Source organism: Lipotes vexillifer, unplaced genomic scaffold (assembly GCF_000442215.2).
Source record: "Lipotes vexillifer unplaced genomic scaffold, Lipotes_vexillifer_v1.1 scaffold545, whole genome shotgun sequence".
In the NCBI taxonomy this organism is placed as follows: Eukaryota; Metazoa; Chordata; class Mammalia; order Artiodactyla; family Lipotidae; genus Lipotes; species Lipotes vexillifer.
Genome location: NW_006779129.1, coordinates 2,480,621 through 2,507,716, shown reverse-complemented (window position 1 = coordinate 2,507,716; position 27,096 = coordinate 2,480,621). Strand labels below are relative to the sequence as shown.

Below are 27,096 nucleotides of genomic sequence, written 5' to 3'. Positions count from 1 at the left end.
GGGAGAGGCCACGGGCCCGCAAAAAAAAAAAAAAAAAAAAAAAAGTAGCTGGTTTCCCCACTAAGCTTTGTTTGTCAAAAGCAAGCTCCATGGCTGATTTGTCTTTACAGACACATAGGCTGGTACAGTACCTGGGACATGATAAGCGCTCGGGTTCAATATGGAAAGCGAACCAGCTGCCAGCGATTGAGAGTCTCAGCAGGGCAGCGTGCGGAGACGGTCTGTCTCTCCTACTTCCATGGGCATTTTCAAAGTCAAGGCAATGCTACCGTCCAAGAAGAGAACACCAGACTAGCACCCTTGAGAACAGTAATGCCCAGGTCTCAAATTACGATTTTCAACCTCGCCATAGGCCACAAAATGAGCCAAAATTACAAATGCTTTCAAGTTTTCCTGACAATTTTTACAGATATCCAAAATCTATGCACTAGTAACCATTTAATGAGTTATTAAGGGATGTTCAAATGTCATATTCATGAGGAAAATTCAACACATTAACTAGAATTTTCTGAGATCTCTAATCCAGGATCTCAAGAAGAGAAAAGTTCAGATCACCAACACAGATAGTTGGAATTCCTCAAAATTCAAAATTCAGTGTATTTCCTATGCTGCTTTCAGGCTACAACAGCAGGAGTGAGTCACTGCAACAGAGATCGCATGGTCCACAGAGTCTAAAATATTCTATGTGGCCCTTTAGAGGAAAGCTTGCCAACCGCTGCTTTAGAGAATGAAAACAAAATAAGCCAATCTTCTCTAGATCTTAAGAGGCAAAGTTAATACCTGGGTGATGACTGAAATATGGGGCAAACTCCAGATAATATGTCTAGTTGAAATTCTTCATTGACTGCTGTTTAACTTTGAGGTGGCAAAAACACAAATTGACAACTGTCTCTAAAATTTCATATTTGGTCACAATCAGCCAACATTAAGAAGTTAAAATGAGGGACTTCCCTGGTGGCCCAATGGGTGACTCTGCGCTCCCAGTGCAGGGGCCCTGGGTTTGATCCGTGGTCGGGAAACTAGATCCTACATGTTGCAACTAAGATTCCGTGTGCCACAACTAAAACCCGGCACAGCCAAAATAAATAAATAAATATTAAAAAAAAAAAAAGCTAAAATGGAACAAAAGTAATTGCCACGGCCATGGTGCCACCTGACCTCGTGTTACTGCCAGGCTACATCTTTCAGAAGACCAGAGAATCCTCCAAGGTCACACCACGACTTAGCAAACAACAAACCCTGAACCACTTCCTGTTTCTTACGCAAATACTTTCTATTCCAACATTTCTACTCCAACCAAAAGCACTCTGTAAATAATGTATCAAAGTTCCAGCTGTCAGGTCAAAAGAGGCCCCGCCCACTCAATTCGCCCTTCTGCTGCTTCAGCACTGAAAGGAAATGTCATTCCCCAAACTACTGCAGTACTAGGAGTCATTTGTTTCTTCCAATGACAAAAAAGTAGGTAAATTCTGCTTTCTACCACGAACCTAAGCAGAAGATACATTATAAATGGATTAATGGGCTGCAAAAGAGCAATTCCCCATCTCTGCAGTCTTGAGAATTTTAGAGGCATCTGACATTGATGATAAAAGGACTGAAAGCAATGCTAAAATAAAGGTAGTAGTAAACTTAAAATGCTACGCAAGTAACCCTCCTTGAATGACAAGCCCTCTCTCCACCTAGATACACGAGGCCTGCACCTGGAGGCTGAGCGGGCTCTCCTGGTGAGACGTCAGAAAGCTGCCCGCCCCAGACAGTCTGACGTCCAAGGCTGAGGTGCTCAAAGTAAAGTTGATGCGAGTGAGCTACCTTGTTCTTCCTTGTAAAAGAAATTATAACTTGTAACCTAGAAGCAACAAAGAATAAACACACCCAGTACTTCAAAACAAGCCAACCATAAGAATAAACCAAAAGGCATGACTTGTGATGTCTACTGGCCTGAAACATAACCCACAAATCAGTCATCCAAAACTGACTAAAATCTAAAGTAGCCAAATTAGCACCATCAAGTAATTTTAAGGAACAAAGAGTAATACAATTCTTAGAGAAGACTGCACATGTTACATGAGAAAGAAGCAATTGGCAGAGCAATACAGTCAGACACTTCAGACCAAATGACGGACAGAAACTCGCAGTTAGAGGCCCACCAATTTTTTTTTTTTTGCGGTACGTGGGCCTCTCACTGTTGTGGCCTCTCCCGTTGCGGAGCACAGGCTCCGGACACGCAGGGTCAGCGGCCATGGCTCACGGGCCCAGCCGCTCCGCGGCACGTGGGATCTTCCCGGACCGGGGCACAAACCCGTGTCCCCTGCATCAGCAGACGGACTCTCAACCACTGCGCCACCAGGGAAGCCCCCCCACCAATTTTTAAAGAGGATATAGTAACTGACTAGTGAACATGCTTGTTTTAGACTCGGGCCCTCTCCCCAGTCAAGTCAGAGCTTAAAAATCTGTGGCCTATATGTACCATACGTAATCCTAATCAAGTACCTTAGATTAATTTTTATCTATTACTTAACAGAGAAGACACACACAAAGACAGAACAACATGACACCCACCTCCCTGGTTAAGAAAGAAACCTCCTCACCATGGTCAAATCCCCTTCATGAACTCTATCTGAACTCGGACTTCAGGGAGGTGGGAACCACTATCCTCATTTGCTACGGGAGAGAGGCGTGCATCTCCATATAACTTTACAGCAAATATACAGAGCCTGACGATCCTGTTCTCCACGCTTGTATCAGCAGCGCATACCGCAGTAATCTTCCCCACCACCGCGAGAGGTCTGTCCGTGTTGATTTGTATAGCTCAAACGTATTTTCACTGATGAGTCCCAACATACTGATCACAATTTATTTCTCTATTCTCCAGCTGACAGAGGTTTAGGTCAGTTCCTAGTGTGTGCTATAACAAACAGCTGCTATGACATTTCTGCACACATGTCCTGGGGTTTATGGGTAGAACTTTTCCTGGAGTAAGCATGCAGAAGTGGGTTACCTGTCCCAGGCCTGTGTCAATAAGGACTGGTAAAATCATAATGAAGGATGGGCAATGAGACAAAGTTAATGAGAAAGTTAAGTGCAAAGGAAACCAGGGAGAATTTAAAAGGCTGGAAGTAATCCTAATTCCTGAAATCCAGATCTCCGATGAGAAACAAAAATTGTGTTTGTCCAGCTCTTACTGAGTGTCAAGGAGAACGGCAACACCAGTGTCACACGACAGCAGTGGGGAAACAAGCCACAGTCAAGAGTTTCTGAGGGTCCATTGTACCAGGCTCAAGGCCAGCACGACACCTGGTGGCCCTCAGAATCCCAAGGTTAGGGTACAACCCCAGACACAGCACAGAAACTGCCTGTACCAGACGCTCTGTGCACCAGGCTGATGCCCCGTGGTTGGAGGTGGAAGGAAAAGGACCGATGCTGGTGAGGATGGGGAACCTCCGGACACTTCACACCCTGAATGCTGGCTAAGTAAGAAGAAATGCACAGAGAAGAGGTGGACAAGAGCCCCTGCCAGGCAGCACTGACTTCCCCAGCCTTGGCAGATGGAGCCTGGTCTAGGGCCGGCCTGGGGTTGCCCACAGTCCTATCAAGTGGCCATATGGAGCAGACACCTGAGAGGCTGATGTGCACGTTAAAAATTATCAACAGAGAACACAGGTTGGTGTAGCAAGAAGGTCATCCCCTTGAAGGTACGGAAGCCAAGGCTTAAAAGATACACCACCACAGCAAGCAGCAACCCAGCCCTCCTGCTGGCAGCAAAAAGCACCTTGAGAGGCCCTCAGGGCCAGCTGGTGTCTCACCACCAGATGCTGGAAGTTTCTAGATTTGGAGAGTTTAAAAAGGGTCTTCCAAAAAAAAAGGCAGATAAACTGGAGCTGTCGAGAAATTAAATGGCCTGAGAAGATGTAACCCTGAAAGAACTCACAGAGGCCAAGTCACAACAATGTCCCACTTGTCACCAAAGAGGTGGCCCTGGGGCCCCTCGGTAGAATCAAGTCTGTTATAAAGGGCCACTAACCCCAAGGGCCCATGGGGACTTCAAGGGAAGCAAAAGGAACAGAGCAACATAAGCCAGCCCTTCATTCCGGGAAAATGTGCCATGTCGTGGAAAATCCAAAGCCACCCAAATCCTAGCAGAGCTGGAAATGCTCTGATATGGACCCTAGGGCGCCGCTGAAGGTGATCACAGCACAGCTGGGAGAAAGTCAGCTGAAAAGGAGCCAGTGGGAGGGAGAACTTGGAAATGCCGAAGCAAGAGATGACAGCTAATTGAGCAAAATCCCAGAGGGCAACTAATCAAAAGCACAGCTAATCAAAGCCAGAGGTGGAAACCCCAAAAGGCCACATGAGAGAAGAAAGTGAAGGTGAGAGGGTATAAACAAGTGAGGCAGAGAGACGAGAAAGCTCAGGCCCACAGCCCTCGGCTCGCCCTGGGCAGCAGGAAGGAGAGCCACCTGCTGGGATAAGTGCCCCTGCCCCACAGAGGACCGAAGGGCAGCGCAGGGGTCGGCGTCACAGAGAGAGTCTGAGTCTGACCCGGCCACGGTGGAGACGAAAGTGGCACCGATAAGGATGCAGAAGAGGGTTCCAGGGGGACTCAGGACCAGGCGAGGGTGACACGGCACGACTCTGTGCATCTGAAAGCTTCTCCTCCGCATCGCCGCAGCTAGGAAGGGAGAAGGTGGATGGCCGGTCCAAGGCCAGAGCATCAGGAGATGGTGGTGAGGGTCCAGGTTAGCTGGACGGAGGGGAGGCCGTGGAGGAAAGAGAAGCAGTAAGCAGCAGGAGTCTCGGCGAGGTTCGGGGAGTGATGGGAGGAGGGAGCTGAGCAAGAGAGCATGTGCCTAAGGACCACGACGGGCTCACCACCTCAGAGGCTGGAAACCCACGTGATGATAAACCCAGAGCCCTCTGTATGCTATTGTAATAATGAATGTGTGTCATAATGTATCTGTCCAAATCCACTGAATGGACAACACCAAGAGTAAACTCTTAGGTAAACTATGGTCTTTGGGTGACTATGATGTGCCAAAGTAGGTTCACCCTCGGTAAAAAATGCACCGTTCTGGTGAGTGACGGTGATAACAGGGAAGGCTACGCATGGGGGGCGGGGGGGACAGGGGTATATGGGAAATCTTTGCATCTTCCTCTCAGTTTTGTTGTGAAACTAAAACTGCTCTAAATAATTATTTTTAAAAATCCCCATCTCTGGGTCTGAGGCACCCAAGCTGCTAAAAATGAGCAGCCTTTGATCATGAAGGTGGCAAGGAAAGCAAAATCCCCAAGAAAAAGGCAAACTACAGTCAAGGTGTGGAGAGGCCAAAAAGAAAAGGAAGTTTGCTTGTAGTACAAGAAGGGTCCTAGTTCTGGAGGACTCAGGCTGGACGTTAGCAGTGATGGAGAAAGTGGGTATACAGTGTGCATATCAGAAGGCGGCCACAGAGAACGGAGCAGCAAGACCTGCCTCAGGCCACTTTGCACAGGGATCCCAAGAGGGGTCTGAGGCTGACAGCCCGCACACGGCTGTGCTTGGGGGTCAGATGGAAGACTGTCAAGTAAGCAAGTAGATGTCTCTGCAGGTGGATTGGGAAGAAGACCAGAATTTTAAGAACCACCAAACCAAGAGTTTACCACTCAGCCCCCAAACCCAGGGTGGCACGAACCACACAGAGAGAGCACCAGGAGAAGCCCTCTGCTCAGGCTCGAGGAGTAGCAGCGGGATCTCGCAGCAGTGACCGTGCTGGCAGTGGGAGTCCTCGGGTAACTCAAACTCTGTGGAAAGGAAATGTGATCCTCTGAACTCCTGCTTCTTGCCCTGACTGGGCCTAGCTGCAGAAACATGACCTCAGGGCATATAAAACCTCAGCATTGGGCTTCCCTGGTGGTGCAGTGGTTGAGAGTCCGCCTGCCGATGCAGGGGACACGGGTTCGTGCCCTGGTCCGGGAAGATCCCACATGCCGTGGAGCGGCTGGGCCTGTGAGCCATGGCCGCTGAGCCTGCGCGTCCGGAGCCTGTGCTCACAACGGGAGAGGCCACAACAGTGAGAGGCCCACGTACCGCCAAAAAAAAAAAAAAAAAAAAAGGCTCAGGAAAGTGACCCCACAAGGTCGTCTATAGACTCCTGGCCTCACCCCAAGCTATGCACGTGCAGATCTGATCATAAACAGCATATCTAAGACTCTGAGAACAAAAATATCAACTATCATCCAGGTCCCAAACAGGGACATACATGAGGGGCAGAGCATCAGGAGACGATGGTGAGGGATCAGCCTCACAGCAACAGCACTGCAAAAGCTTCTTAAAAATGGAACTGAAAGGAGTTTCCTGGTGGCCTAGTGGTTAGGATTCAGCACGTTCACTGCCGTGGCCGGGGTTCAATCCCTGGTCAGGGAACTGAGATCCCAAAAGCTGTGCAAGATGGCCAAAAAAAAAAAAAAAAAAAAAAAAAAATGGAACTGACATGGAAGCCACAAACAGAGAAGGCTGGTCAGAACTTGTGACCTGAACCCAACCAGGCTGACCGCTGCTGAAACAAAACATCAACACCTCCCATAAGATTTAAGCAAGACCCAGGGTCTCAAAACATAATATTCAAATGTCCACAATACAATCCAAAAATTACTCAGCCTACAAAGAAACAGGAAAAATCCCAACTCACGTGGGACAAGACCACCAAGAGATTCCAAGGCCAAGATGACACAGATATGAGAAGTATCTTACAAAGACTTAGAGAAGCTATTTAATGAAGTGCTCAAGAAGTAAAAGCAAACACTTGAAATAAATGGTGTGGTAGCGGAATCCTAAAATGGGTCAAGGTTTCCAGCCCTAATCCCCGAGACCAACATACAACACCCTGGTCACATTAAGTTGCCTGGTCAAGGCAGTGAGACTCTGCAGATACAATTAAGGTTACTAATCAGCTGACTCTGAGTTAATCAAAAGGGAGCTTATCCAGTTATGCCAAATATAAACCCATGACCCCATCAAAAACTGAGCTGGGCTTCCCTGGTGGCGCAGTGGTTGAGAGTCCGCCTGCCGATGCAGGGGACATGAGTTCGTGCCCCAGTCTGGGAAGACCCCACATGCTGCGGAGCGGCTGGGCCCATGAGCCATGGCCGCTGAGCCTGCGTGTCTGGAGCCTGTGCTCCGCTACGGGAGAGGCCACAGCAGTGAGAGGCCCGCGTACCGTAAAAAAAAAAAAAAAAAAAACAGTGAGTTTTCTCTGGCGGGTAAAAGAGGAGGAAATCCAAGAGGTTCTGAAGTGTAAGAAAGGTTCGGCAAGCTGTTGTGACTTGAAGATGGGGTGAGGTTACGTGATAAGGAATTCAGTCAGCCCTGGAAGCTAAACGTGGCCCCGCCTGACAGCCAGCAACGAAACAGGGACCAGAGTCCTATCAACGCAGGGAATTGGATTCTTCCAGCAACCTGGATGTACGTGGAAGAGATTCTTGTGCAGAGCCTCTGGAAAGGAGCCCTGCCTGGACAACCCTTGATTTGGGCCACTTGAGACCCTGTAGGTAACCCAACCAAGCCCACTCAGACCTCTGACCTACAGACCTTGAAGTAGGTGTTGTTTCAGCCAATAAGTTTGTGGTAATTTTTTAAGCACCAGTGGAAAATAAGTCCGGATTCTGGCTCCTGGAAGTGGGGTGCTGTCAAAACCATCACCTATTCTAAGTTCACGCTGAAGTTCACCCATGATAGCATTTGGGACTCAGTGATTGCCCTAAGGTGGGAACATTCCTTTTGTTTATATTATTTTCCTAAAATAGTATTGAATAGAGAGTGTATCCCTTAATTCTCTGGGAAATTTGTTTCTTCTATTTTTTAGAACTACAGCCAAATTAAGTGCATTTGCTTGAAAAAGGGGCCCAATCAGCAAATTCTAACTACTATGTAAATAAACATGAACTTTTAAATATCATCCACCGTACACTTTGAGTTTGGTGCACTGTCCCGGCTTCAAGTCTCCCAGAAGCTGCAGTATGGTGTCCAAGAGCACCCGACTTGAGTTAACCAGGAATTCACGACCACTTGCTATGGCAGCTACATCTGCAACATAAAGATGAAACGAAGAGTCAAAAGTCTGTCCAGGATAGAGGACGTGCTGCTGTCTGTCTCCTAGCAGACTTAATGAACACACAGAATAGTTACCCACAGAGCTGACAGCCCAGATAGGGTAACTGACAACTACAGCAGTTACTAAAACGGTGAGTGACGTCCGTTGTGATTAGCAAATGCCTCAGTAGTGGAACAGAGCACTGGGTCTAAATATGTCTGCAGCCTGACCACAGCACAGCAAGTGGACACCAGGCTTCAGAATACTGGATTAAACAGCTATGGGCAGTCAGGGTCCAAACAGAAGGTAGGGGCTGATTACTTTATCTGGGACCAAGGACACTAAAATCCACTTTCAACCCTGGGAGTGAAATCCTAATGACTCTAAACCAGAACACCAAACTGAAATCATGAGGTCAAGAGAGAATACAAAAACTGATTCCAAAAAGAAATTTTTCTAAATTGTACATCCTGCTGTGGGTCAGCAAGTATCACGTTTCTTCACGCTTGAGGCCCTGCAGAACCAGCATGGGGACCAGACCAATTCACTACACGGGCTCCCATGGACACCGCGGCAGATAACACTGGCTCCATCACATTCCCAAATACCTGTGAGGACACGTCAGTGATCCAGAATATTTATGTATGTGTCGGTAAGATTTTTCTTTAGCTAGGTCTAACAATAAAGCATGATTCAAAGTGACTAAAATTTCTAACCCAAATGAGCCGGCCAGGGTGGAGACAAGAAGGGCAGCAGCATCCTCGTCCTCCTGACGTCAGTGGAGATGCTTCTAGTAATTCACAAGCAAGTGTGGTGTCTACCAGATGACCCCAGCAGGGATCCTCTACCAGTGTAAGGAAGTGTTCTTCTATTTGTAGTTTGCTAACAACTATCGAGAATGGAAGATGAATTTTATCACTGATTTGCTCTGCTTTGATTAACGGTAACCTAATGGCAGAATATAAAATTTCATCTATGCTACCAGAACAACTTTATGGAATCAGATCCTGGACGTTCCTATTTATTTTTGTTTATCTGAGCTGAGGAGGATCAAAAGAGATATATGAAAGTTTCCTAAACCTAACCGATTTTTCCCCATTTCTGCTTGTCCTTCCAGCACTTTTTGCCTCTTCCCTTGCATTGCTGCTATCTGGTATATAATTTCATGACAGCTATAACTTTACTGAAGACAGGACCCTTAACTGATAAAAATGTAACCTTCTGTGTTCAATGAATTTGAACCTGATGACTCTATTTTCTACCATATGAAACACTCTAGTTTTACTAAAGAAATACTTGGGGGGATTGAAGCATTTGGCATCATAAACTCAAAGTCATTTTAAGGTAGTTTTTTGGGGAAGACATTCTTCATGTTCTGACTACATATGGGAACCCCCCAGGAAAACATACATTCTAGCTACATACTTTAGTAGTTTCCAGAGACGATATCCCAGCAAACCACGGCTCTGGTCTGCAGACCTTGGGTTGTTCCTGCCCTAAGACTCCAGTGTGACCAGCAGAATGCAGCACAGCTGCTGCATGACTTTCAAGGCAAGACAGAAAGAGCCTGGCAGCTTCCACCTCCGTCTCTCGCCACTTGCTCTAAGAGCCCTGGGTCGCTAGGAAAGAAATCTGACTCTCCTGAGGCTGCCGTGATGCAGACTACAGAAAAAGCACACAGTTGGAGAAGCCTGGGACTACACTAGGATAGGAAGATGTCCCACTAGCCCCCAGCTGTTCCATCCCTCAGCAATTTGAGTCACCCCAGCTGAGGCCCCAGACAGCAGAGTAGCAGCAAATCCCCCCTGCCAAGCCCTGAGAAAGTTGCAGGTTCCCGAGCAAAACAAATGACTACCGTTGTTTAAAGACAAAGTTTGGGGGCAGTTTGTTACCCAGCAACAGATAACAGGAACATCACTAATATATCACTGAAGAAAAATAGTACACTGTATCAGAGCAGGCGACGACACCCAACAAAACAGAACAAATTTACTGGTAAATGAAGTCCCCTGTCATGTATCCAGTATTATAATAGCAAATGCCAATGTTGCATTCCAAGCAAACTATGAAGTAAAATAAACGGGAATAAATTCCTGCTCATATAGCTCCAGTATTTGTCAGTCTGTCTGGGATGCTTATGAGTCAACCATAGGACTACAAAGGATTGCTGGTTTAATTTTCTGTTAAAATGTACTTTTTTTTCCCTAGGTTCATTTTTCTTTAAAGTTTATAAATATTTCTAGAGGTTACCATAGTAATTATATAATTTAAGAAATGAAACTAGTGTGAATTATGTATGCTGATAAAAAATATAAAGAGTTGAGGCATATTATGTCTGATATTTTTGCTTTAGGTTGTAACAATTCTGTCCTATTTTCAACAATAGAAATAACAATAAAGTACTGGCATAATGACAGTCATACAGATCAATGGTAGAATTGAGAGACCAGAAATAAACACTCAAATTTATGATCAACTGATTTTCAAGAAGGGGATCAGGACAATTGAATGGAGAAAGGATAAAAGAATAATCTTTTTAACAAATGGTGCTGGGACAACTGAATATTCACATGCAAAGAAATAAAAACTGGACCCCTACCTCACACCATACATAAAAATTAACTCAAAATAGATCAAACCCCTAAATGTATGAGCTAAAATTATAAAACTCTTAGAAGAAAACACAGGAGTAAATCTTCATGTCCTTGAATTAGACAATGGTTTCTTAGATATAACAACAAAAACACAAGCAACTAAAGAAAAAACACACTGGATATCATCAAAAATTAAAACTTTTTTGCTTCAAAAGACACTATCAAGAAAGTGAAAAGACAACTACAGAATGAGAAAAGTTTTGCAAATCATATGCCTGATAAGAGACTGGTATCTAGAATATACAAAGAACTCTTATAACTCAATAATAAAAAGACAAATGACAATTTTTTTTAACATCTTTATGGAAGTATAATTGCTTTACAATGGTGTGTTAGTTTCTGCTGTATAACAAAGTGAATCAGTTATACATATACATATGTCCCCATATCTCTTCCCTCTTGCGTCTCCCGCCCTCCCACCCTCCCTATCCCACCCCTCTAGGTGGTCACAGAGCACTGAGCTGATCTCCCTGTGCTATGCGGCTGCTTCCCACTAGATATCTACCTTACGTTTGGAAGTGTGTATATGTCCATGCCTCTCTCTCGCTTTGTCACAGCTTACTCTTCCCCCTCCCCATGTCTTCAAGTCCATGCTCTAGTAGGTCTGTGTCTTTACTCCCATCTTGCCCCTAGGTTCTTCATGACCTTTTTTTTTTTCTTAGATTCCATATATATGTGTTAGCATATGGTATTTGTTTTTCTCTTTCTGACTTAGTTCACTCTGTATGACAGACTCTAGGTCCATCCACCTCTCTACAAATAAGTCAAATTCGTTTCTTTTTATGGTTGAGTAATATTCCATTGTATATATGTGCCACATCTTCTTTATCCATTCATCTGTCGATGGACACTTAGGTTGCTTCCATGTCCTGGCTATTGTAAATAGAGCTGCAATGAACACTTTGGTACATGACTCTTTTTGAATTATGGTTTTCTCAGGGTATATACCCAGTAGTGGGATTGCTGGGTCGTATGGTAGTTCTATTTGTAGTTTTTTAAGGAACCTCCATACTGTTCTCCATAGTGGCTGTATCAGACATTTTTTTTTCTTTTTATTTGGTTGCACTGGGTCTTATTTGCAGCTTGTGGGCTCCTTAGTTGCAGCTCACCAGCTCCTTAGTTGCAGCACGCAGGCTCCTTAGTTGTGGCATGCGAACTCTTAGTTGCAGCATGCATGTGGGATCTAGTTCCCTGACCAGGAATTGAACTCAGGCCCCCTGCATTGGGAGCAGGGAGTCTTACCCACTGCACCACCAGGGAAGTCCCTCAAATGACTTAATTTTGGAATGGGCAAAGGACTTGAATAGACATTTCTCCAAAGAAGATACTCAAATGGCCAATGAATACATGAAAAGATGCTCAATGTCGTTAGCCACCAGGGATATGCAGATCAAAACCATGACAAAGTACTAGTTCATACCCACTAGGGATGGCTATAAGCAAAACTAACTTTAAAGTGTTGGCAAGTATGTGGAGAAAGCTCATGCACTGCTGGTGAGAATGTAAAATGGTGCAGCCACTGTCAAAAAATGGTCTGACAGTTCCTCAAACGCTAAAAGCCATATCATATGACCCAGCAATTCCACTCCTAGCTGTATATCCAAGAGAAATGAAAACATATATCTACACAAAAACTTTTACACAAATTTTCACAGCATCATTATTTATAATAAGCAGAAAGTCGAAACAGCCCGAATGTCTATCGATTGACGAATGGATAAGTGTGGTGTAGCCAAACGATGGAGCATTATTCGGCCACAGACAGGAATGAAGTGCTGGTGCATGCCATGGCGTGGACACCGTGAGAACACTATGCTACACGAGAGAAGCCAGTCACAGAGGACCCCACGTTACATGGTCCCATTATATGAAATGTCCAGCACAGGCAAATCTATAGAGACAAAAAGTAGACTGGCTGCCTAAAGCTAGAAGAATGGCAGGATTGGGGAATGATGGCTGAGGTTAGCAGAGCTTCTCTTTGGGTGATGAAAATGTTTAAAAATTGACTGTGGAGATGGATGCACAATTATATGAATGTACTAAAGCCATCAAATTACGTACTTTAAGTTGGCAAATTGTACGGTATATATTTACCTCAATAAAGCTGTTAAAAAGTAAATATAGTAATAGTAACAGTGGGGATATGACTGTCATGTTCAGTGGATTACTCAGTCTCTACTGCTCATCCTGGACGTGTTCTCTATAAACTGCTCTTCTGAAGCACTAACACTACATCACATTTTTTGAAAGAAACATATGAAAGTTTCCTCTATGAATACTGTGACTCTGATTTACTGTTTGGTTTTTGTTTCTTTGCATTTGCTGTGGTACTTTCTTATCAAGTCAATTATTTGGCTGTCAGAGTGGGGCAGTGGGCCAAAGGCCACGGGTAATCTCAGTCTGGAAACTGCCTCTGTTCACTATGTATGGAAACCCCCTTAGAGCTGGAGGGAATGCCCAGTCCCACTGGGAAGTGGCTACCAGAAGCCAGCTTCTCTCCCACTTGCGTGACCTGGCTTCTGTGGTGAGAAGTCAGGCTAGAGAGAAACACCCTGTAACCTGAGGTCCAGCTGAGAGAGGTGAGTCTACTGTCCTTCCCTGTTTGCTGCTGTCAGTCTGCAGTGTCAACATGACTCCCGGGAAATGTTCCCATACCGCTTATAACCTCCTCGCGCTTTCACCTGCCAAACCTACCTCACCAGGCTGGATACGTTTCCACCATGGAGTGAGCATGCTGTGATCCTTAGGACGCCCAGTCACAGAAAAAATTAAGGGCAAGGCCTATGGTGACAGAGTGCCACTGCCAGCCAAATGCTATCACCTGTTGACCCACCATGAAGGAAACAGCTCCAAGCAGAACCCCCAACTTTCCTACGGCTCATCTACAAGCATAATTCCTGTTCTTTCCATTTGTTCACATTCTTTCCCTTAAAAGGCAACTGCACTCTCAGGAAATAAAGACTCCCGGCATCTTTTGTTTCTCGCAACCTGTAACTGTGACTCTGAGACCATTACCAGAAAGACACTCCTCTCTTCTCTGGGACACAGCCCCTGCAAAGTTTAATGGACAGACGTTATTTTGTAAATGGAACAGATAAAGAAAAGGCACTACAGAGGATAATGTTCAGAAGTCCCAGAAAATTCTCCTATACGCAAATTATAGCCGATCTCAATATTATTTGCTCATATACTATGTAAGATTCAAGAAATAACCAAAGAATTAACTATAGTCCCAGAATCCCGGTTCTATGGACAGAGTTAAACAACTGGGGCAAAAGCCAAAAGACTCCAGATGATTCTTCTCATCTTTACCTCATCTTCTCTAGAGCTAAAGCCACGAAAGGCCATAGGCCACCAATGACCAGCTTAATAGAAAAAGGACTAGTAATTCCTTGTACCAGCCCCACAATCGCTTAATGCTACCTGCTTAAAAAAAAAACTCCAATGGTTGAGGATATGGATTTGTCCAAAATCTGTGAACAATTCCTCTTCTCCGTCCTGCCTGGAGCCACTTCTTTACAGGAACAGATTAATGCTCAGGTCTCTTTAGTGTCACATTCTATAAAATTGGCCAATTTACTTGCCTTCCCCTAGAAAAATCAACAATTCACCCTGAAAGTTATATCCCCAGGGATTCACTGAAGTTCTATCCTGCTTCTCTCAAGTCTTAATCCCAGATCTTAAGGATACAGTGGAGCTCTTTGTGGGGTCCTTCTGATCCAACACATACATAACCTCCTCTTACATTCCATTAGTCTGGAAAACTCTAAGGCTGACTGTGTTTATCTCCTCACCGAGGTTGCTAAGAAGGGAGATGAGCTTCCAAAGAAACACTCCAATTCCACAAAACAACAGCTCATTATCTAGGCCATACTCTGGCAACTGAAGGAAGGGCATTATCTAAGGAAAGATTACACAGTAACCCAAATTATCCAAGACAAACCACTGAAAGACGATTAAGAGAATTTCTGTGATTAACTGGATATTGCAGATGACAGATACCAAATTCTCCTGAATTGGCGAAGACCAGTTATATGACTAGACTAGACTAAATCAAACATGTCAGAAGCATGCCCAGGGGACAGAGAAACCAAAACAGCCTTCAGCAATCTCAAAATCTCTCTCAACAATTACCTCTAATATCATAAGTATCATAAACCTTTCTGTCTATGTACATGATGGGTTAAGGCGGTGCTCTAGGGCAGTGGTCTCCAAGTGGCAAGGGAGGATGATTTTGCCCCCAGGACACAACTGGCAACATCTGGAGACATTCTCGGTTGTCACACCTGGGGGTTGCTTCTGGCCTCTAACGGGTAGAGTCTAGGGATGTTTCTGAACTCCTACGATGCACAGAACACTCCCCATAACAGAGAATTCTACTGCCGAGGCTGAGAAGCTCTGCTCTAGGGACATTAACTCAATGACACGGCACACACCAAAGACCCACTGCCACTCAGAGCCTGTCACCTGATCCAGGAGGCAAGGCTCACGGCCCCCTTTTCTCAAAGCAGCCGCACAAGTCCAGGGCTGGGGCAGACCTCAGTCATCATCTGGGGTCTAAGACTCTTTTCTCAGAAGATGAAGCTGAGGGTCACAGAGTCAAGAACACAGGGCTGGTCGGTGGTAGAAGCAGAACTGGACACTGGGCCTCAATCCCGCCCACCCTCCGCACTGCTCCCCTGAGCTGGAGGAGCCAGGAGCAGTGCTGCTTGCTGACCCAGGGCGCTCTGCTGTCAACTCTGTGGGACTGTTATGTCCACAAAAGATAAGCTGGATCCAGTCCTGCCATACATTATCAACAATCAAGAAGTAATTTGGGGGAGTTCCCTGGCGGTCCCGTGGTTAGGACTCGGTGCTTTCACTGCCAGGGTCTGGGTTCCATCCTGGTTGGGGAACTAAGATCCTGCAAGCCATGCAGTGTGGCAAAAAAGAAAAGAAAAAAAGGTAATTTTGATTCTGTAATCATTACCTAACATTGTTTGAATGAATAAACCCAGAATTAAGAGGCAACGAGTGCAACTGTGACTTTCAAATAGTCAAAAAGTCGTTCGAAAAATAAGTTTTCCACTTGCAAGCTAAGCAAGTCAATCTTCACAGGGCTGTGATAATAATTTGCCATCTTCTTTTAAGTTCTATATTTGTCCACTTATAAAAGTTGTTGGAGGGACTTCCCTGGTGGCACAGTGGCTAAGTATCCGCCTGCCAATGCAGGGGACAGGGGTTCAAGCCCTGGTCTGGGAAGATCCCACATGCGGTGGAGCAACTAAGCCCATGAGCCACAACTACTGAGCCTGTGCTCTATAGCCCGCGAGCCACAACTACTGAGCCTGCATGCCACAACTACTGAAGCCCGTGCACCTACAGCCCGAGCTCTGCAACAACAGAAGCCACCACAATGAGAAGCCCGCGCACCACAACGAAGAGCAGACCCCACTCGCCGCAACTAGAGAAAGCCTGCACGCAGCGATGAAGACCCAACAACAAAGACCCAATGCAGCCATAAATAAATAAATAAATTTATTTTTTTACAAAAGAGTTGTTGGAAACAATCGCACCCCCATGTCAAACAGGACCTTGGTTTACAATGTGTTACCACTTCACCATAGCTCAGTAACATTCACAACAATGTGTAAGGTAGTCCGAGCAGGTATTACTCTTCCACTTCGCCGATAAGGAAAATAAAGTCCAGAGAATTTACATCCTGGGAAGTGGACTAGCTGGGCCTGAAAATCCAGACACTTTATACTATTTTAATCTATTATTAAGAACAGTGACTATGGATGAGTAAGAAATTTCATAATTTCAATGTTTAAGCAAATCCTTGACATCCACTTTTTGCTTAGGATACAGTAAACTGAAAAGAGCTACACCTCCATTCTTTAAAAGGGGCAGTTTAGATAATTCAAAACTCACAACTTATCTCGAACACATCAGAGTTGAGGCTGAAAGGTCAACCAACTGATATGAAAAATAAGAAAAGGTAGGTGCTGCAAGGAGAGCTGTGAGGCAAGCACTTGCTCACCTGGGGCAGGCGCTGGATGCCAGATAAGCCAGCCAGAAAAATCAGCTAAAAGGTGTAGCAAATTGCCAGACGAGCGGCTGCCTGGGGCTGCTGGTGGGCAGAGGGGTTGGCTACAAAAGGAAGGGGCAGGGCAGATGGGGAAATGAGGCGGAGGTAGTGGAACTGTTCCATGTCTTCACTGTGGTGGTGACACAACTGCATGCATTTGCCAAAACTCACAGGACTGCAAAAAGGTGAGAAAAAAACTGTAATGGGTGAGTTTACTGTAGGTAAACTTAAAAGAAGAATCGTTGTTTTAGAAGGCAGAGGATCTATCTGACAGCTAACCAAGGTGTCTGCTGTACTGCGTACTGCCTACTCCCCGTGGGACACAGTCTTGGTATCTGACACACATAAGGCCCCCAACGCCTCTGCAGAGCAGCACGAACATAGTACGTAATCTTCCCGTACGATTCGCCAGCGCATAAGGGGAATGTGGACATGCCCACGACCAGGCAGGGAAAAACAAAGCCAGGTTGAGCTTGTCTGCTGGGCAACAGGCTGGCAATTCAAGCAGCTCAACTCACAACTCAGCAGAATGAAAAGTCACACACATCATAGACCTTTGAGGTCACTTGCAAATAGCAGAAAATCTAACCATTAAATCTGCAAATACCTTCTGCTAAAAACGAGACCTTAAAGGAATATTAAAAGGTGGAGCAGTGCAAGCCTCCACCAGCTGAAGGCGCTATGATGAAAGTGCATTCTGCAGTCCTCCAGCGGATAAAGTGCCGGGCTAAATCAGGACTGGCTGAACACCATCCGGGTCTCAACGTCTGCCCCAGAAGAATATCACCAATTTCTAAGGGATTATGAAGAAATCATCTACATGAGATCTACTTCGTGAGGATTTCAGTAGATGAAGAAATGGAACATTTCCCCTCTCATTACCAGCAGAGAACCGCATAGCATACAGCAGAGATGAAAAAGCAATGTAAAAAAATAAGTCATAGCTCTATATTTAACTATTTCATTGACTTTAGAACAAAAAGCCTTAATACTCCCTAGTATATACCACCTCCTACTATTTGAAGATATTAGTATTAATTATTTAGCCGTCTGGCTTTATCCTTTACAGCAGTTTTGCCACAGAATTCTATCTAACTATAATCTTTGGGAAAATTTTACTAAAGAGACAATTTAGGGTTTTGGAATTCTTTAGTTACAACACCAAAACAACAGCAAGAGTTTAACTTAAGCTCTGCTTAAGGCTTTTACTTTAGCTAGACATTAGTAAGTGATGATGATTCCAAATAACAAGTAGCTAAACTTACAGTTTTGACTTCTGTCAACGTAGAGAACTGACCAGAATGTGCAAACTCACCCTGTGCTCCTAAGACTACTCGTTGCTACTCACCGATACCTATCAGAATCACCTGGAGTGATGTTTCACAACATACACCTGGTCCCCACCCGCAATTTACCGAGTCAGATTCTCCAGGGCAGGAGCCTATTTGAAATGTTCCTGAGAGGTGTTTATGCACACACACCCCGACTGTGATCACTGCTCTGGAACTCACTTCTGAAAGCGAGTTCTACGTTTGAAGAGAATTACTCACTTGTTACGATTCCAGCCAAAGCAAAAACAAACTGATTTTCATCAGAATCCAGCTCCTTGACATCCCCATCCAGTGACTTCACAAAACTCTCCATTGTTTGACCAGTGATGTTGAAAAACTTCAAAGCTTTATCCTGAAAGTTCAGAAATGGAAATGTCACACCCTTTCACAAATACCAGTAGGAAAACACTTTCAAAGTGCAGGACACAGAGGAAAGACTCTGGTTTTAATTACAGAAGCAATATTTTTAAATCTATTCCCTCATTAAAACTTCCCAATGAAAAAATCAGAAAAAAAGAAGTTTTGGGGCATGTAGAAAAATTACCCTGAAGACTGATACAGTAAAATACATGAGGGAAACAGTTCAAATTTATACAATGATAGAAGTACTGGGTTGAATTCACCCAAAAATATACTAGAAATATAGTAGAAAAATATGTTCTCTATTCTAGGCATGAAACCAGAGGTTTTCAAACCTTTGGCAGAAATTGTTTTTCAAATAAAATCTTAACTGAAACCGCAACACATAACAGGCTCATCTGACAGTTTCAGTCTTCATTACTCGGCAAAAAGAGTTTCCAAGTTCCCAGAACCTTGAAAGCACTTCCTTGGTAGGGGCAGGGTTCTAAGGAATAGTTTGAAAACCAATGCATTTACACATGTCACAAGGGAACTGCATGGGGTGATATAAATATCCTAAGAGTGGACTGTGGGGATGATTACACACCTCCAAAAATTAGCTAGAAAACACTACATTGTACACTTACAAATAAATGAATTTTATGACACGTAAGTTATACCTTAAGAAAGCTCAGTAAACTTTAAAATACATTTAGTCCCTCCACTCTTTTTATTTCTACAAATGATGAGTAACATACTACTGGCCTCCCGCCAACCATCCGCCCTTGGTGGATGGTTTGCCATTCAGGACCACTCGATTCTCCCAGAGTCAGATAACAGTCCTCCCGGGCTCCTTCTGTCCTCTCCGCCATGGACACCACCCTGTCACAAGTCCTGCCTCACCCACACAGCTCTCCATTTCCCACCCCCTATTCTACTGGGGGGCGGCCTTCCACGTACTCTTCCTGGCCAGTCTCCACACCCACAACCCCACCCTCCCTCCATCCTCACTCACTGTCAGGTTGAGCTGCCCAAATTCCCCTCCTGTCCTATCACTTTTTCACTCAAAAAGCCTTAAGGAATCCCATCCTAGCACCCACTGGACAAATCATCAACCACACTGACCCTCCACCCTGTGTCAGATGACCCACACACTGTCCCTGTGTCTCACTGCAGGTCTCTGACTGCTCTACCTCTCCCCTCCTGAGGGACCCTCTTCACTTCCTGCCACTGCCGCCTGTGCAAGTTAATCAAGGTTCATTTAAAATCTCTCTTCCTCTGTGAAGTTCCTTGATGTCTGTGTGCACTCACATGCTATTAACATATAACATTCAGGCAATTAAATATCATATTACCCCTGGAATAACATACGTAAAAGCACTTTAAACTTTGTTAAATGCATATAATGTCAAGTAATAATACTGAAGTGGAACTATCTCCACAAACACCATACAGATTCTGGGAGAGAAGGGATCTTATTTCATTCATTTTACATATCCCCCCGAGACCAGTTACAGTGGGCCCTACACAGATGGTATTCCAAAACTATCTGATGAACAAAAGAAATGGAGTTAGTCTGTAGGCGCCTTAATAGATGCACTGTGTCCTCTAAGTTACACAAGCACTACTCAACAATGTCCAGACAGCCCGTGGGCGTGCTTACTCCTCCCAGAATGGCTTTGACCACTTCCTCACTGCTGGAGACACCCCACAAAATGGTACAGGCTGCTGCACCCATTCCTGTACAGTACTCTGCCTGCTGCAGGAGTTGCTGCTTTGCTTCATTCAGCTGCTGTCGAAGAGCCAGTTTCTCCTGAAATCAAAAGAAAATAAAATCAGAAAAATGGACAGCATTCAACCTCAAAATCCCTCTACTGTGTTTCCTCTTTCAAAGATATTTTTAAAGAAAAGAAATGCACATAGAATATAGTAAACAGTTGGCAAATGTAAACTAGCCCTTAGAGAGGCATAATGCATACGTTTTTTAAAAACTTCAGAGGCAAAAATAACAGCCACAGAAAAGAACATACTACCACATTAGAGTTTATAAATACTGCCAAAGACTTGAATTCATCTTCTTTTAAGTAAGATGGACGATGAGGCATCTCAGGTCCCACGTGGCTATACCCAGGACAGCACCAACTAGGACACCCCAAGAAAGTAACAAGCTAACACAGCAGTCCCCACATAGAGCAGTATTTCTAATAAAGGTGCCTGCCGCCGCCAAGTGGCTCACTCCACTATAAAAATGCCACGTGACAGAGCCAAGACCAGGCAGGAAAGACGGGAGCAGAGGCAGGAGAGGAGTGAGAAGCAAGGGCCTCCCTGGCGTGCCCTGAACCAGCAAGCTAAGCACCAGCATAACAAGAAGACAGAGGCCAGGCAAGATTTCTCAGCCTCCCACCAGCGCTGGGCTTCTGAATCCAGGGCTCTTAACAAGTGAACTGTCCCCCCATGTCACCTCTGACCACACAAGCACTCCTAAAGGTTCACCTTCAGGTGGGTCTTGGGTGATGTGGGGCTTCCTGCCCGCCCCAACTGTCAACACCAGTTTCACTATTCCTTGTTACCTGAAGTTCCCTTAAAAGATAAGAGCATTTCCTTACTTAATAATAGATAAACTCAAAAATAAAAAAACCTGGTACTTCCCTGGTGGCGCAGTGGTTAAGAATCTGCCTGCCAACGCAGGGGACCTGGGTTCAAGCCCTGGTCTGGGGCTTGGCATGTGGGAATACAGTGTGATATAGGTTATATCCTTGGTCAAAAACCTCGTGGGGTAGAAGATCGTGGCCAGGTGAATTCATCACAGAAGGGTAGATGACAGGCTGTCTTAGTTACAAAAACTGGCCAAGAGAGCAGCAGCTTAAGGAGAATCAGTTCATTCCAGGACTAGAGGATGGGGGAGAGGAATAGGCCAGATTCATCTAAATTCTGCTAATGGTCAGCTCAGTGGAGATTAGGCAAGACCCAGCAGTGGAGAATACATGAGAGTTAAAATATTAAAGATCTGGCAACTTCCTTTGTGGTGCAGTGGTTAAGAATCCGCCTGCCAATGCAGGGGACACAGGTTCGATCCCTGGTCCAGGAAGATCCCACATGCCGCAGAGCAGCTAAGCCCGTGTACCACAACTACTGAGCCTGCGCTCTAGAGCCCACCAGCCACAACTACTAAGCCCTCGTGCCACAACTACTGAGCCCACGTGCCTAGAGCCGGTGCTTCACAACAAGAGAAGCCACCGCAGTGAGAAGCCCGCGCACTGCAACGAAGAGTAGCCCCCGCTCACCGCAACTAGAGAAAGCCTGCATGCAGCAACGAAGAGCCAGTGCAGCCAAAAATAAACTAATTAATTTTTAAAAAAAGAAAGAGCTATCCCTCTCCTGTAACCATGCCTATGGCCTTAAAAAAGAAAAAAACCTAACTTCATTTATACCGAAGTATAATTAGCTCAATAGCCCACAAAGTTAAAGCATATGAGATGTTTTAACTTTTTCTTCTACAGAGGTGAGTGCAGGACAATTAAAGTAGAGGGGCTTTTCGCCTAGTGGAGATAAGGGAGCAGCGGACCACAAATCGAACTTTGTCGACTTTGTAACTTGGCCTAGGGTGGCATTCATATCTACCTGGGGACAATGCATTTGGTAATCAGAGCTTCATACACCTTCACACATAGAGTCACATTTACTTTAGGAGAAAAATGGTCACTGAGCCTATGACACATGCTAAAACTGCTTTACGTGATTTATTAACTCTGGGTTTTTAATATCTGGCTTCATCACAACAGTTGCCTAGACTCCTTGATTTGCGCTTCAGCCACTCAAGCCAAGGTGACACATGCAAAAACTGTATCACAGCATTTCCTTCAGAATTCTGGCTTTTCTCACAGTTGAAGTAGGCTGAATTCTGACTAGTCTGGTTATGGTGGCTCTTCTCTAAGATCAATAAGAACTGTTGAGAGTAACCGTCAGAACTGTCTTCTATGGTCACATTTGGTGGTTACAGGCAGATATATGCCCTGACACAGGGCTGCACAAACAGTACAATAATATCAAGAGGAACTCAAAAGAAAATAATTCCATTCACAATAACACCAAAAATGAGAATATACTTAGGAACAAATTTAAGAAAATTAGTTCAAGCCCTGTACAGTAAAAACTACGAAGCATTATTGAGAAAAAGTAAAGATCCAAATAAATGGAAGCGTTTACCATGTTCAAGGGCTGGAAGATTCAATATTGGTAAGAGGGTAATTTCCCCCAAACTGATCTACAGATCCAACACAGTCCCTATCAACATTTCAGCAGGCTTATCTGCACAGTAATCATCTGATTCTAAAATTCATATGGAAATGCAAAAAAAAAAGTTTGAAAAAGAAAAGCAATGTTAGAGGACTAACACCACCTGATTTCAAAACAAAACAAAACAAATCTACAGAAATCAAACCACTGTGGTAACGGCATAAGGATAAACATACAGATCAATGAAACACTGACACGTATGGCAACTGATTTTTTAAAAGCTGCCAAGGCAATTCAAGGAAAAAAGCAGTATTTTCAGCAAATGATGCTGAAACAACTGGATATTCATATGTGAAAAAAAAAAAAACCTCAAAATGAATCACAGACCTAAATGTAAAATTTCTAGAAGAAAACCTCTGTGACCTTGCGTTAGGCAAATGTTTATTAGATATCACAACAAAATCATACCATTAAAAAATTAAAACACCATTAAAAATTATAAATTGATGGGAATTCCCTGGTGGTCCAGTGGTTAGGACTCAGTGCTTTCACGGCCAGCGTCCTGGAACTAAGATCCCACAAGCAGCACAGTGCAGCCAAAAAAAAAACAATTATAAATTGAACTTCATCAAAATTTAAAACTTTTACTCTTCAAAAGACACGAGTAAGAAGGTAGAAAGACAAGCCATGGACTGAAAGAAAATATTTCTATATCTAAAAAAAAGACTTGTATGAAGAATATATAAAGAACACTTACAACTCAAAAATAAGACAAATTAAATTAAAAATAGGCGGGACTTCCCTGGTGGCGCAGTGGTTAAGAATCCACCTGCCAATGCAGGGAAAACAGGTTTGAGCCCTGGTCTGGGAAGATCCCACATGCCACGGAGCAACTAAGCCCGTGTACCACAACTACTGAGCCTGTGGTCTAAAGCCCACGAGCCACAGCTCCTGAGCCCTCATGCCACAACTACTGAAGCCCACACGCCTAGAGCCTGTGCTTTGCAACAAGCCACCACAATGAGTAGCCCCCGCTCGCTGCAACTAGAGAAAGCCCGCACGCAGCAACAAAGACCCAACTCAGACAAAGAAAATTTTTTTAAAAAGGCAAAAGATTTAAATAAACATTTAACCAAAGAAAATATATGAATGGATAATAAACACAAAAAAAAAGTTCAAGAAAATCAGTCATGAAGAAAATGCAAATTAAAACCACAATCAGATACCATTACACCCATTAAAATGGCTAAAATCTAAAAGACCAAAAATACCATGGACAATCATAGGCGGAAAAAAAAAAGAAAAGAAAAAGAAAAAAAAGAGCCTTGACGTTAACATCTTATACAAAAATTAACTCAAAACAAATCATAAACAAAATACATAAAAATATAAAACTGTTAGGGAATAAAACAGGAGAAAATCTTTGGGACCTAGGGTTAGGTGAAAAGTTCTTAGACATAACATAAAAAGCACAATCCATAAAAACAAAAATCAACAAGTTGAACTTCATCCAAATTTAAAACTTCTGCTCTGTGAAAGACCCCGTGAGGAAGAAGAAAAGACAAGCCACACACTGGGAGAAAATATCTGCAAACCATATATCCAATAAAGGACTTTTATCTAGAATATATTAAGAACACTTTAAATTTAACAGTTAAAAAAAATCCAACTAGAAAATGGGCAAAAGACACAAACAGATATTGCACAGGAGAGAATATATAGACAACAAATAAGTACATGAAAAGATGTTCAACAACATTAGCCAACAGGGAAATGCGAATCACTACAACACATCTATCAGAACAGCTAAAATAAAAAATAGTGAGAACACCATATGCTAATTAGGGTGTGGAGGAAGTGAATTGCTCATGCTTTGCTGGTGAGAATGTAAAAGGGTACAGCCACTTTGGAAAACAATTTGGTAATTTCTTACAAAACTAAACATGCACCTGACACGGAACCCGGCAATCGCACTCTAGGGCATTTATCCCAAAGTAATGAAAACATATATTCACACAAAAACCTAACATACATGTTTCACAATATCAAAAAAAAAAAAAAAAAAAAAAAAAAAAAAAAATGCAAACAACCCAAATGTCCTTCAATGGGAGAATATTTAAACTGTGATATTTCCATACCCTAGGATGCTATGCAGCAATCAAAAGAAGCAAACTATTAATACATGCAACAGCTTGGAAGGATCTGAGTGAAAAAAGTCAATATCAAAAGGTTATAGGCTGAATTATCCCATTTCTATGGCATTCTTGAAATAAGAGAATTAGACAGATACCGTGTGGCAACTGTATACATCAGTGGCTGCCAGGAGGCAGGCGTGGGGAAGCGGCTGGGCATGGGTGCACCGGGGTAGCGCGACGGGGTCTCTGTGGTGAGGCAACGGTGCTGTATGTTGAGTGCAGAGGTGAGTTCATGAAACTACACATGATAAAACTGCACAGAACTACGCTCACACACATAAGTAAGTGCAGGCAAAACTGGTGAACTTCAAACAAGTCTAGGTAAAACTGGTGAAACCTGCACAAGCACTGTGGATGGCACTGATGTCAGTCTCCTGGTTTCCCTAAACTGTAGCTGTGAAAGCTATTTACCACTGGAGGAAACTGGGTAAAGGGTATTGGGCTTCCCTGGACTTTCTGCAACTTTCTGTGAATCTATGATTATTTCAAAAAATGTCTTAACTAAAACACAAACTGGTTTGGGTGACAGTTGTACAACTGCATAAATCTACTAAAAATTATCAAACTAGACTTTTACAACAGATGAATTTTATGGTATACAAAATACACCTCAATAAAGCTGTATTTTAAAAAGAAACAATAATCAAACTCTGATATATTTACCTAAAGCGAATACTCATACATAACAGGATAGCAAGCACAAAATTTTAAAGATTCCTTTAAAATCTTTGTGTAGTTCATTTCTGATTATAATAACTGAACTATCCTATCAGTTAATTTTTCTTTAAAAACTTTCCTGAAATAATATACAATGTTTGTAACAACTTCCCATTTATCATCACAAAAGCAGCAACTCTTTCCTAACAAATTAAAAATATAGATAATGAAAAAATAGCAGTCCATATTTAAGTTAGTTTACTGACTATGAAAGATGCTGCCCTAAGAAAACACACAGAGAGGATGAAGCCATAGGTAAGCCGGGGAAACATGGCTCCTTAGAGAGAACGCTGTGACTCTGCCCGTTGTCTGAAACAAGTCCATGCGCACGGGAAAGCAGGCCAGGCACTTAATGCTGTGCCAGCAGAGACGTTGTGGAAGGCCTCAGCTAACCCTACAGTAGCAGCACAGTCCTTCAAATAGTAATTCAGACATCCTCCAACAGCTTCACTGGCACTTTCTTCTCTTGAGTTCAAAGGCTGCTATTGCCAGGACTCTCCCGGCCCACCCCTTAGATCACAACAAGGCCCAACTGGGCCCAAATTGACCCCATTAGACTGTCACTGAGGAAACACCTCAATGGAGGGCACGAACCAAGCTTTTCTTGTCCCAGTGACGAACCTCTAGAAGGTTAGGCGCTGCTTCTCACCCAGCATCTCCTTTGTAATTTTGAGTCCACACTTTGTTTTCTGATCTTTCCTTACATGCTGGATTCAGTGATGTCTGCCTTCTCCTTAATGACTTTTACCCCAACTGAAGTACTTACTAGCAATACTGTAATTTAGTATCTAGCCCTGGATTCTTTCCTAGTTCCTCAACTCCAAAGTAAGTTTCCAGAGTCCAGCCTCACGATCTGTGCAGACCTGGGCAGAAAAGGCCACAGAAAAGGGAACTGCCAGTTCCCTACAGCAGGAAGAGACAGGGCCTTGTCACAGCAAACTTGCAGGGGCTCCAACCTGTATTAAATTGGCGGGACTATTAAGCAGGAGACTTAACTGGAAATAGGTAATAGTTTAACCTAAAATATTCCCACATTTTAACTAAGGTCAAAGTGTCTGGGCAATAACATGCTGATGATCTGGCACCACTTTACCACAGCCATTTCTTCCTCTATTCTGGCACTTTCCCTGAGTGGCTTATTTTTAAGCATTACATCTAAAATGCCAGCCAAACATGCATTTTTTCCTATGCTTATCAATTTAAAAAAAATAGGAAATCTAAGACCCTGCCCAATTTAGGCTTCAACCTTAACAAGGATGTCTTGGTATTTTAAGGAGTACAGAACCAATGGATTGCATTGTTCACATTTATCAAATTCCTTCTTGCCTGCTGGTCAACTTCCTTCAGACAATGAAACTTTTAGGTCCAGACAAATTAACCATGAGTCCATCTTAGTGTATCATGATCTGAACAGAACATGACTGAGCTAGAATTTCAGCTTTCAATGTGTGACACTCAACCTAACTCAGTTTTGAGACTAAAACTCTTTCC

At 43.8% G+C, this 27,096-nt stretch overlaps 1 protein-coding gene across 1 annotated transcript in view; it reads right to left on the bottom strand.

Moving 5' to 3' along the window:
• Positions 1–27,096, bottom strand: part of HSF2BP (heat shock transcription factor 2 binding protein) — a gene marked incomplete at its 3' end in the record, with an annotated part of 47,283 nt that overhangs the window by 2,903 nt on the left and 17,284 nt on the right. Inside the window, exons 4-6 of the mRNA XM_007452514.1 lie at positions 20,121–20,270; positions 18,338–18,470; positions 7,939–8,056 (exon numbers count right to left, since the gene is read on the bottom strand). Coding sequence (XP_007452576.1) covers positions 7,939–8,056; positions 18,338–18,470; positions 20,121–20,270 — 401 coding nt within the window. The remainder of the gene's footprint in view (positions 1–7,938; positions 8,057–18,337; positions 18,471–20,120; positions 20,271–27,096) is intronic.